Below are 12,869 nucleotides of genomic sequence, written 5' to 3'. Positions count from 1 at the left end.
TAGGCCCCAAAATGATACTAATTTTCTTGACTCAGATGTTAACAATATACTGCTTTCTGAATTTAAAAGCTTCTGCAGCAATTTACTGAATTATAAAGCATGACATTATCTATCAATGTTTTCTTCTTGGGACCCAATACTAGCAAACACCTTACAAGAGAAAATGTAAACAGAAATTTACTTGTCAGGAATAAAGTTTTCAAAGTGAGCAAAACAGAGTTGATGTAACACAAGTATTCAAGGGAATGAATTAATTTTCCTTAACTTTCAGCTTAACTATTATATTAAGCTTACTTTTTCATTGGAAAAAAGTAGAAGTATGTAATATTCATCTTGATATGATAAAAATACAAATCCATTTCACTGCTGTAATCCTTACAATAAACTGCTGTGACATTCGTCAGGTAGATACCATATTTGGATATTTTAAAAGTCTTGGCTGTTTATATCTGGGATTCATTCAATCACAGGTCAAACAGAGTACAGCTAATACAATGCAACTTTTCTAACAATGTGCCTTCCTAATGGATTTCCATTCAGAGTCCAAAGATCTTCTTCTCTGGTAGACAGGGAAAAGCAAAATACAAGAACATCTCAATGGCTACTGGCATGCACCTACTGCACTTACAAAATATTCATTTTGTATATTCCCAACGTATGTGAAATGTCCTCTTGCATTTTCAATGTTCATTAACAAAATTACTATATAACTTAACAAAGGCACTCTGCAGTTAATTCAATGCTACATATTTACAGTAGTATAAAACCTTTTCAAAAGAATGTATACAAAAAGGCTTATTTATAAAATGCAATAAATCTTTTTTCAAAAATTGCTTTCCTAATTGCTTTTTGAGGGTAGAAGAAAACCCCAAACAAAAAACACACTTAGAAAAATTATATTATACCATAAAGAGTCCCATAAGACAACTATTTAAAATCTATAGTACACCATTATTTTTTTCTCATTTAAATACAATTTCTGGAAAACATTTTTAAATTATGTAATAAAACTTTTTGATATTAAATACGCTCCATCTTAAATCTGGGTCTTAATAAAATAACTGTAAAATAATTCTTGATATTGTATAGTTTAAAACCTTGAGCAAAAATGCTTGATTATTAAATAAAATGCATAAGATTCTATATTAATAATCATTATACAAATTTGTAAAATTTTTAATAAATTTGGTTATTTAAAAAACCCTTTAAATAGCTTTTTTTTTCCTATAGCCAAATGCTTTTCTGCAGTTTTTAATAAATAAACTTTTACAGATGGCTTCTGTGGTAAGCTGGAGTAAATCATTTTAACTGATAAAAAGAATATTTTTGATTCCATGATCAGACAGGAATTCAGTATCAATTTTAATTCACTCTAGGAAAAACCAATGCACTTAAGTGGCATTTAGAAGAGATGGCTTGAGGTCCATATTACAATAGACACTTAACTTCTGTTGTCTATTTAAAGAAGAGTTATTTGATTAACCCACAGGTGACCATACTGTCTTAGTTCAAATATAATTAATATTTCTGTCAAGTAAGTCAAAGCATCAGGGGTCCAGCTATTTACTCACACACTTAAAAAAAGCATATAATAATCTTAAAATGTCGATCGTCACAATTTAAGGTTATAATATTGATATTCAAAAGATTTCAACAGTTTATTATTGGAGATAAACTATGAAACAACCTTATTAGATATTTCATCCTTTCTACTTATCTAAAATAATTACCAGAAAAAATTTTTAGGATATAAAAACTAGTTTTCTCAAAGAGCAAACCTTATAGAACCTTCACAATATACCTACTATATCTTAAGATGAGTCATCTATAAAATTAAATTGGATTTTATTGGTTATTCCCTAGGGGTGGTAAATTAGCAGAGGGTGACTTTTCTGGCTACTAGAGAACTATTTAACATGCTACAGTAATATAGAGAATACACAAAACAGCTAAAATATTTCATAGAGAAAATTTATATAATTCAGTAGAGCTCTTTACTCCTTAATTTAAGGGCAATAAAATCATCAAGGCAATATATTCTTAAAGTGCATAGAGTAAACTGTTGGTCCTTCATATTCCAATTCTCTTTAAAGTTAGGAAGCTGTTGGTGAGATACAGAAAAGCTATCAAAATAAAGAGAAACAACACTTTTTCTTATAAGTTTATCCCCTTACCTTAGAAGATGAAGAATCACACTCCTGACATATCCATCCATAGCCTGTTTGTTTAGGAGACTTTTTCAAGGGAGGATCCAAACAACCAAAATGGTAGCACAGTCTGCATTCATCACACCTGCAGGGTAAACAGATTTACAGTATATTTAAATAATATTAAAAAACACCTTTTTCAGAGAAAAACAGCAAACTACTGTATATTTCAACTGTAACACTGTTAATTCTATCCTTAGCTGACAAGATTATTAAATTAACGTTTATGAAAAAGACAATCTAAACCTGAAATAAATGCTTTAGGAAAAACAAAATACCAAAACAATAAACAAAACAAATATCATTCAGAACATTTTGATAGTAGAAATGTTAACAGCATAGGAATAAATTTATATGTATAACCCTATGTGTTCAAAACTAACAAACATTAACATTTTCAATTTTGAACTTCAATAATAATCACTTGCCCATTAGATGGTTTTAAAAGTAATATAAGATATATATAATTCAAGATTATGAATTCAATCTAATATATTGTGGTTATTTAAAAAAACTTTTAAATCTAATGAATTCTACTAGGCTACACTAAGCTTAATTCTATACAATTGATATACCTCATCACTCTCTTTCTCTAGGTTAAGGTAGATTGTAAATAAAATTTCTAATGTTTATAGCATGCTAACATAATCTACAGCAAATAAAAACCATTCTAAGAAGTTTATTTTCTAAAATATAAATTTTCTCAAAAATTTACCTGTCACTTTCAGTGCAATTGGTTTTTCAAAGTACCTCCTAGTACATTTTAAAGCTTATTAACAAATGTTTTGATAGTGTCTTTGCCACCTATGATGTACAAAATCTAAGAAAACTATCATACCTATTCTTCGTTTCAGACAATCTCATCCTGCTGACAATGAAGAAAGATCTGTATTATTTCAGTGTTTTTTAAAAAGAATTTTGCATCAGTTGGAATAACAAGACCAAAATTTAACAACAAATAACAAAGATGTATACATTTTATAGAAACGGTTATATTCCTCTTATTCTTTGTGCTTTTTTGTAAGTTAAAAAAATAATACTTTCTCCAAACCAATCTGTCACATTCTCTTTATATATAGTTACTCTTATTGATTTAAACCTAAAAAGTTGAGGAATCCATAACTAAGAAAGGAGGATATTTTATAGGACATATATTACTTAAAGTACAAAATTACTCTTAAATAACTTTTATTAGAAAAAAAGGAGAAGGAGTTATTGTGATAAACAACATGCAAAGAAAAGCAATTTATTTTCACAATAAAGGGAACTATAAATCTACATTTATAGTAAAAATTTCATGTCATGCTATAAAACCCAATCTCCCAAAGACCCATTTCAGAAATCAAAAGTTTCAGAAAATTTAGCAACTTAGCTAAGTTATTCAGGTATAAAGAAGTTTAAAACACAATTATGTGTCTTAAGTTTAGGCACTCCTTCCTCTACAACTTCCTTCTCATAAACCAAATAAACTTATGTACTTTTCCAAAAACCTTCACTTAGACTCAAGAGATGGACTTGAATAAAAATGTTTACTATAATAATTCTAGCTATACAAAAAAATCAAATCAAATAGGAATAACAAACAGTACTTTATTTACTGTGCCAATATTACAAATAAACCATCCAAAAATATATTTAAAAGCACTTAAAATGTTTAAATACCTGTTGTTCTAGTATTAAGAAAAAGTAATAGATAATATATAGCTAACATCAAACATTACATAAAACTAAATGGCAAGCCCACAAAATTTTGTTCTTCTCAATTCAACTTATTTACCCTTCAATAGTTAAAACTCCAATTACATTAAACACATAGTTAGAGGACCCTTCAGAGTATAAGCATTTATGAGTTATGAGAAGGTTGAGATTTCTAGTTAGCTGAGGGCGTATTCCTTCAAGCATGGAAAATAGTATTTCAGTCATCTTTAATGGGAAATTTAAAGAGAATCACATTCTTTGCTTCATCAAGGAAATCCATTAAATATAATTTACTCTATCTTTATCATTCCAGGGTCACAAGTATGAGTAATAGATGCTGCTACATGTCTAACAGTGTGACAGCCTTTTGTGTTTGGACATGAGTATCATCAGTCTGCTGTTCTGTTTGAATTCTTGTATTCAACTTTTATAGGTCCTCCTCACTTGCTTAAAAAATATCAGTCACTACTTTCTGACATTGTCAGTGTTATCTGTCTAAGCAGCATTTCCCCGACAATAAGTTTAAAAAAACATGAAAATGAGAACTACTAAGTACATGGACTCAATTTGGGTTAACTATAGTCTTTTTTGCTTAACTTAGGGTTTTTAAGCAAGTTTAGGTTGCCAATAATCTGGGCTTTTGATAAGTGAAGAGTTATAGTATTAATGCTTTCCTAGTTCATATCAAATTACAACCTAATTACTGCATATTTACTTTATAAGTCTGTGCCATAATAACTTGCAAATTATGGTTTCTAGTGTACAACTAGAGTCAAACACTATGATGAATATAAAGGTGAATCATAATTCATTACCTTTTACCTTCATGTACATGTGGTTCTTGCTGGTGTGTGTGTGTGTGTATATGTATTACGTATATGTACATATATGTATTTCAAGCTAATAAATTAAGAACAAGTTTGCTACATTGATATAGTTCAAATTTGTAGCTGATTTCAATTAATTGTAAACTCAAGTTATCTTTCAGCTCAATAATAAATGCAAAAGGGAAAAGAAAGACTTTATATGCTAGATTTGTTAGAAGATAAAGTTGAAGTATATGCCATTTGGAAATGACCTAATCCTTACTGATTCCTTCATTAGTGATACTTTTTAGAATGACTTAGTCTACACATGGAACTCATGTACTAGTGATGGGTTCCAGAGGAAAGGAAGAATTTGCTTGTTAGAATCAGGGGTGACATGGGAGTTCTCTCAAGTTATAGCTCACTCAATGGTAAATAAAAACTGTAATTCCAAGACTAAGTAGCAAAAAGGAGTAGTTAATACACTTAGGAACTGCCAAAATCCAGGAGAGGAAAAAACAAAAACAAAAAGAAAAAGAAATAACCTAATCTTGAAATCAATAACTCTGTTAATAAACAAACATATAAATATTAGCCTTTTCTAAAAATGACTAAAATTATTTCCACGTGGAAAAAATATAGTTGTTTCTACACTAAAATATTTAATTGAATAAATCTATAGCTTCATGTGCTGGTAACAAAAATATCCTGAGTGATACAAGGGAACTCCAGCAGAATTTGCAAGAATTAATTCACCATAGACAAATGTAAGAGATGCCATTAAGAACCCTAGAAATCAAAGAACAATTTAGATGGTAAAAATAGTGAATAATTTATTTCATGCACACACACACCATTTTGTAAACTTTAGCAAATTTTGTCAGTCAACAAATTATGGCTAAGTTACAAATATAGATCATTTTAAAAACTCAAAAATCAGAAGCTCATAAGGATCTGCAATCATTCTGCTACCTAAAAGCTGAAATAGAGTTGAAGTAGTTATTGATCAAATTATTATTTATGACCTCTACATCTACTTCTTACATATACTTGGAAACACGTAATTACAACACATAATATAGTACATATTTAATGTATCAAAATAATAAATCTTGTGCAAAAGCAGTCATTGACCCACGAAAGCAGTGATATAACACAATATACTTTATTAAATAACACAAATGTCTATGTAATAAAAACAGACTATTATACCAATAGCACATATATTAAATAGGACGACAATGTCTTAAAATATTAAAAGATAATATAAAACTAACCTATAAAGATACACTATGTTTTTTAATAAAATGCAAACTGGATGCTTAAAGAATATCCTCTAAACATCTAATAAAACTGTACACATTAACATATTATGGGACATTCTAATATTACAATTTTAAGTGAGATAAAATAAATCTCATTTATAAGAAAAGGAAACCTCATTGTTTAATTAGATTCTTACTAAATACAACTTCCTAGGCATCAGATTCATAATGGATACAGATGTCAATAATAAAGCAGCTATATGTATATGGTCTTTTACACATTCATTAAACAAAATGCAGTGACCAAATAAACATAGTTCTATATGTATTTAAAATACTTACTTAGATATGGTTAAGTATAGCACCCTAGACATAGAAGAGGAAGAAAATGATTTATGTTCATATGTCCTATGATCCATGGGAGCAATCAGTCATGTGTTTATCTGATTACTGAGAAGATGCACACAAGTAAAAAGAAACAACTTATTTATTTCTGTCTACACTTAAGAGACAGGCCAGTGTTCCAAAGGGTTTCTTAAATTCTCTTAATTTCCAATTGATAATTTCACTAGAAGAGTACACTAAATAACTACTTTTCAAAACTAACCAAAAAAAAAAGTCCACCTCCTATATATATAATTTATAGTCAGATAATCAGCTAAATTTCAGGAAAAAGAGAAATCCACAACATGGGACTTCAAAAGTAATGTACATGTTTTATGACCAGGTTGATCCATAATCATAGCTATTTTTTATGTCAATGAACATTTGATTTAGGTCCCTTCCAAGTCTATATAGAGTAAAATAAAGAACCGACCTTGAAAATATATACTGTTACATCCGTTCAATTTAAAAAAAAAAAACTCACAACTAAATATCAAGAGAATTGATGGGTTGGATTTTCTTACTTTTTCATCATTTCTATGCAAAAATTCTATAGAAGAATGACCAAAAGAATTGGTCTTAATATTACTTACATAAAATCTTACTAGCAACTGAAACACCTACACAAATGTATTAACCAGTAGTGACAGACTCTTTCACTGAACAGTAGCCAATTATTTCAATTATTCCTTTTAAAAGAGGGAGAAAATGCAGGTTTGTGGCCCATGAGTTAAATCACTTTTAAAATAATACTAGCTTGCACAAAATTCTGCACTCTACCAATATTAGAATAACATTTAATATCAATAAAGGCAAACTTTATTCCTTTTTACAACACTTCTAGTGCAAATCACCTATATGAGCATTATCTAAATAATTAGAAAATATCTTTTATATGATATTTCACAAATAAAGGCTAATGTGGAAGTCTTGAACATATTTTCATTAATGTCACTATAGACTCTCATCACATGCAATAATGAATGAATGAGTGGTAGGAAAGACGAAAATATTCTTTAAACATTAAAGTATATTAACTGGAAAAAATATTTGGATAATTATTGAAATCCAAATTCATGTTTAATGATCACTTAAATAATGGGATCAATTCAGCTAGCTACATCTGCAGTAGTCAAGTTACAAGATTAAAAGTGAAAGGCAAAACTAAAACATGAAATAAAAGAATTCATATAAAAATACACAATAAGGTCAAGTACCTCTTCACAGCATGAGAGAATGATTAGACATTTTCATACCTGAAACACATCTGCTTTGTTCTTTAATAAACTGATCTCCATCTGCTCATGCCCTTGGAAATATTTCAGCAGTACAACCTGCTGTGCTCAAGCCCCACATAACTTTGTATTTCCCTGCTCATAATTAACTAATTATTCTCTAATCAATAGTGTAGATCTTGATTTTACAACGTAAATCAGATAAATGAGATAATGGCTGGGGGTCAGTCTCATTTTATTCACAAAGCCCAGCATGAACATCCAGTTTCATTATATCTTATGTACCTGAACAGCAGTGAATCTTACAGCAGGCCTGCAGAAAGTCTTAAGACTGTGTACTGGAAGAAAGAGGTCTATATGTTTATTTTTTTAAAAAAGTATTTGCAAAGCATGTCTATCTCAGAAATATTTTTAATCGCAATCCTTAGTATTAAGTAAATTGATAAAGTGTTGACTGGGTAGGAAAAAATTTCTGCCTTCATATGCCATGCAACTCTAAAGCTGAGTCTCTTAAACAAGTTTTAATTGTCAAAATGATTTCAGAAAATTTAAAGAAAAATTAGTAATGTTAGTATTCCATTCTGCTACAGAATCCTTCTGAATTCCTTGAATAGATTTTGGTGAAATATTAATAAAATATTCCCATACTGAGAATCAAGTAAAACAGTGGTAAGTTTTGTCAAATAAAGAACATTAAGTGTTTAAAAAGAGTGATCTGTTAAGTAATAGGATGTAAAAACAGGGAAATAGGATAATGAGTGTGAATATTCTTATTATTTATTGGTCAGTGATCTATTTTTAACATTATAAATGTAAAATCAGATAAACACTCAAGAAGCACACGAATAACAATGATATATAAATGATAAATAAATTTCATTTACAAACAAAATGGATTAAGGTTAAGGCTAAATTTTTGTTTTCATGTTAAACATAATCCTAATTTCAAATCTTTTCCTAACAAAGGAATTAGTGAATTATGGACAAAGGCTATGTTCCTTGATTAATTTCTGTACCTAAAATAATGCTGTCTCCAAAATAGGTATAAAATAAACACCTGTTTAACTAAACTTATGTATAATAAAGAAGTTATACTCTATGTGCTGTAAACTACTATAATCTCTTTTACCTAGAAACAAGTATTTTTGAAAATTTAAGGGCCCTTTTAACAAGATTAAAGCCACATTCAATCAATGTCAAGCACAACACCATGATTCTTTTGAAAATATTATATACAAATGGTTCTCAAAGGATGTCCCTGGCCAGCTTCAGCATCACTTGGGAACTTTTAGAAATGCAGATTTTCAGGCCTCATCCCAGACCCACTTAATCAGAAACTGCAAGGAGAAGTAAGAGGGAGTAAAACGAGGAGGAAAATAAGGAGGGGAGTAGGTGAGCAATCTGCTTTTAAACAAATCCTTGATTCTGATGTACTATAAAGTTTGAGAACCATTGCTATCTATATACTGCCATGTCGTTCTTCTTGTAGTTCAGAGTTATTTATTTTACTTCTTGATATTTCAGTGTTTTTTTTCTTTCCCTATCATGCGACAAATAACCATCATTTACCTGTCGGACTGTTTTCTCTTATACATGTATGTAAAATATGAACTATTTAGTGTATATTCTCTTGACATACACATTAATATCTCCTTTGAATAACAACTGGACCAATTACAGAAAAGGGTTAATTTTGTACCATAGAAATATGAGAGTGTCTAGGAGATTATTAGGAGAAAGTGTTTCATTCTACTCTCTTCAAAAGTTCTACTCCAAATACACATTTGCAGGACCAATGATCTTATGAATATATGTGGTTTATATTCGTGATGTGTGACAAAGATTCTTAGGGCTAGCACCAAATATGGAACCATATATCCACCACTGAAGAGTAAGATGGAGAATGATGATAATATGGTATTCTAAATAGAACCAGGTGGAAAGGACTTTGATTAATAGTGTCACCAAAACCACAAGGTTTAATGATTTTTCAAAAAAAATCTAATATAAAATGACCACTAGTAATATCTTACCATATATCAAAGGAGAGTCAGGTCCAAATGCACTAGCATATTCTTTTTTAAGAAAATGGCAATCTGACATTTTTCTTAAAATCAGCTGGAGTTCAGCAATAGTAATAACTACCAACTTTTTCTTAAGCTTATGCAGTGATAAATAATGAGTTCTTTTTCTAAAAAAAAAAAAGCCTACTGGTTTTGCTACAGGTTATTAATATTTTTCCTCCAATGTTAGAAGGTCTTTCAATAAGTTAATAATCTCAGTTTATACATATTTTATATACATACTGCTTTTATTAAATATCCAATAATATGGTTCCTTAGTATAACTAAAGATTACTAGCATACAGCAACTTTATATTTATACTTGCTTTTAATTATCTATAACATTTCCTACTCTATTCCTAATGTTTAAACTATTTTCAATGCCACTATACCTGAAAAGATGTCCCAAACCACATTTATAAATCAGGAAATTCCAAGAGACATGTTGACAATTTACATGTATATATGTATTTCAATTTCAGCAAAGAGTCTCTTCTAAATCAGTTCAAGATGAAGTGATGAAATATTCAACATATTTCTGTCGTTGATTTAAAACTGGTTCATTAAAGCTTGAAGACCAAATTTTAATTCTGTAAACCTTTGGAAAGATACAAATGTTGATGAAGATCTTTCAGTTGGCAGGTTGTATAGTCAAAAGCTTTGTATCTCTCTCCTTATTTTGTAACCTCATACTTAAGGTTGAGAAAAATAAAATTATACTGAACAGAGAAAGTTCGTATTAAATCAATAAAGAGTGAATAAATTTGGTTATTACTAAAAAATATCTAGAGATCAACACAGATATATTCTTATTTACAAGCTTAAAATCTGAAGTTGTAAAAACTGCATGCTACTAATATTAGTGCTTTCACACTAGAACTAATGAGTCAAAACTAGAATGCCATATGCTTTCACAAGTCTTTCACTTTTGCTGAATATTATAAATAGAAGTAACATTTAATATAGTCTACAGTTGTTTCCCAATGCAGCATTTCATATATGAATATATGTACTAAGTTGGATGAAACAGAATAGCAGACTAATGGAATGCATTCCCTTTCTTGTTTGTTACTAGATTTGTTCAACAACGAGTAGCACATTGCATGTTAAGTCCCACAGGCTTCCATAACTCTCAAGTCCAAATACTGTATATCATTTGCCAAAGAAGCAAGAGGGGAAGACATTACTTAATAGGACAATTCTGACAAGACATTATCTAGTATTTTTCAACAATGCACATATCAAATGTTTCTGATTAGTGCAAAAAAAAAAAGTTGAAGTAGAAAAAAAGGAGAAAAAAATCCACACAGGCAAATTAACTGCCTTGTCAGTCCAAGTAACAAACCAATCAGTTACATTCTATCCAAACCTGACAAGCAAAGGCAACTTTTTGCAGTGATAAGCTTATGGGAAAGACAAGATAGCTGTTCTCCTTTACTTTATATACTCTATTGAGAGTGTTATCCACATTTTTAAAATCACACTTATAAAAGAGGTTTCCAGGATTGCCTCCGAGGATGAGCAGTGGCAGAGTTGGGTCTCATGAAGGGTATCTACACAGTAAAGTGATAAGAAAAGAACATTAACATTTAAAGATCACAGCAGCTCTGCACTATGTCTTATGAAACACACTAACAGTACCATAGTAGATTCAAATAACATATGATCTGGTCCAAAGAGATAGATGCCCTAAACCTAAATGCCATGATCTTGTAAAGGTTCTTACTAGTTGAAATGGAACTATTTTATCATTTGAAACACTGAGTTGCCTCTTGTATTATTATTACTTTTAGTTGTCACAATAAATGTATCTTACTAAAACAAAAAAGAAAATATAAAAATGATGAGGGGTTTGCATTTATATAAGCAAATATGTAATTTGATTAATAGATGTTTTAAATAATAGCAGTTTGCTATTTTTTCATCAAATATGTCAACTTAACAATGCTTGAGAAAGCATGCAATATACTGAAAACAAGCACACCTAATCAGTACATTACAGGACTGGTTCTACTCAAGTACAGAGTCTCAGGGAGGAAATGTTCAGATGATTCTTATTCCCTGGGCCTATACTGCCTTCCTTTTTTTAAAGACTATATTGGAAACGTTTGGTTACAATTATGAAAAGTATATCCCTAGCTAGCTATTTTAGTAGATTTGTGCAACAAAAGTGACAGAGAATACACCTCATTGTAAAGACCTGGTCATTGATTATAAAACACTAATTTTGCCCAAATTTTCAAGTCATTCACTTGCATTTGTTTTTCAAAACTTTCTTTAGTGTTTCTTGTATTTACTTCCCTACTGACGCATTTTCAGAGGAGAAATTTTAGATGCCTAGTGATTAGAAGTAACTTTCTTTTTGATTGTGGAAAACAAAATTTTATCATTTCCTTCAGATATTTAAATCTGTGTAGATGAGGTTAAATTACCAACTAGTCACACATCATAGAAAAAGTTCATTTCAATATTTAAGTATTAGAGAGATGTGTTTAATGCTTCTAAGTTCTACTGAGAAAAAGAAAGTGAAAAGTGGCACAATCACAGATAAATAAAGCACTACTATGGCATCGACGAGCTACCATGCCAAACTGAATAACCTCCAAAGAAAGGAAAAATAAAATTGTACAAGAAAAAAAGAATATAACGTGAAACACAGTTTTCAGAGAAGTGTACTTATCAACATATGAGAAGTAAACAGAAAGAAAAGAATTCCCTCCTTGAGTAACAAGGAAACAGACAGGAAGAGCTGAATTCCCTTGTTAAATAGTCACATGTGCTAACTTTTCTCAGTGCTTCAGGCTCCAAGTGATGAAATTTAAGCACATTCTAAATCTGATATTCTGAGAAGTGCTTTGCCTGCGGGTTAAGCACTACTAGATAAGCAAAATGAAAGAGGAAGCAACCACATCATTTACCACAGAAGTACATTTAAGTTTTAATTACATGCACAAACGATAGAGACTAGCAGACAACCCAAAGATTTACTTGTATTTAACACTGAGAGGAATGTAAATGTATATTGGGTTGGCCAAAAAATTCGTTCGGTTTTAAGTAAAAATAAAAGACATTTTCACCAAGAATTTTATCGAACGATTCACTAACTGAATGAACTTTTTGGCCAACCCAACAGATACATTAGGTGTCACAGAAATCTACTTTAAATTCTAATTAAATCTAAATTTAACTTTGAAAAAAACTAAAAAGCTAT

General features: G+C 29.9%; 1 protein-coding gene across 9 annotated transcripts in view; it reads right to left on the bottom strand.

The window, feature by feature from the left end:
- The window catches only part of PHF14 (PHD finger protein 14), a 199,166-nt gene that overhangs the window by 63,336 nt on the left and 122,961 nt on the right, over positions 1 to 12,869 (bottom strand). Inside the window, exons 17-19 of one of the 9 annotated variants that reach the window (XM_036863497.1) lie at positions 6,319 to 6,342; positions 3,046 to 3,075; positions 2,175 to 2,292 (exon numbers count right to left, since the gene is read on the bottom strand). The exons of 1 other annotated variant lie outside the window; for it this stretch is intronic. In XM_036863497.1, the coding sequence (XP_036719392.1) occupies positions 2,175 to 2,292; positions 3,046 to 3,075; positions 6,319 to 6,342 (172 nt within the window). Of the gene's footprint in view, positions 1 to 2,173; positions 2,293 to 3,045; positions 3,076 to 6,318; positions 6,343 to 10,050; positions 11,212 to 12,869 lie in introns of those variants that run through there. 7 more of the 9 variants (XR_005021222.1, XM_036863498.1, XM_036863499.1 and 4 more) reach the window with 7 other exon arrangements.

This window comes from Balaenoptera musculus, chromosome 9, assembly GCF_009873245.2.
Source record: "Balaenoptera musculus isolate JJ_BM4_2016_0621 chromosome 9, mBalMus1.pri.v3, whole genome shotgun sequence".
NCBI lineage: Eukaryota > Metazoa > Chordata > Mammalia > Artiodactyla > Balaenopteridae > Balaenoptera > Balaenoptera musculus.
The sequence above is the reverse complement of the archived record's forward strand: the minus strand, read 5'-3'. Positions and strand labels throughout refer to the sequence as shown.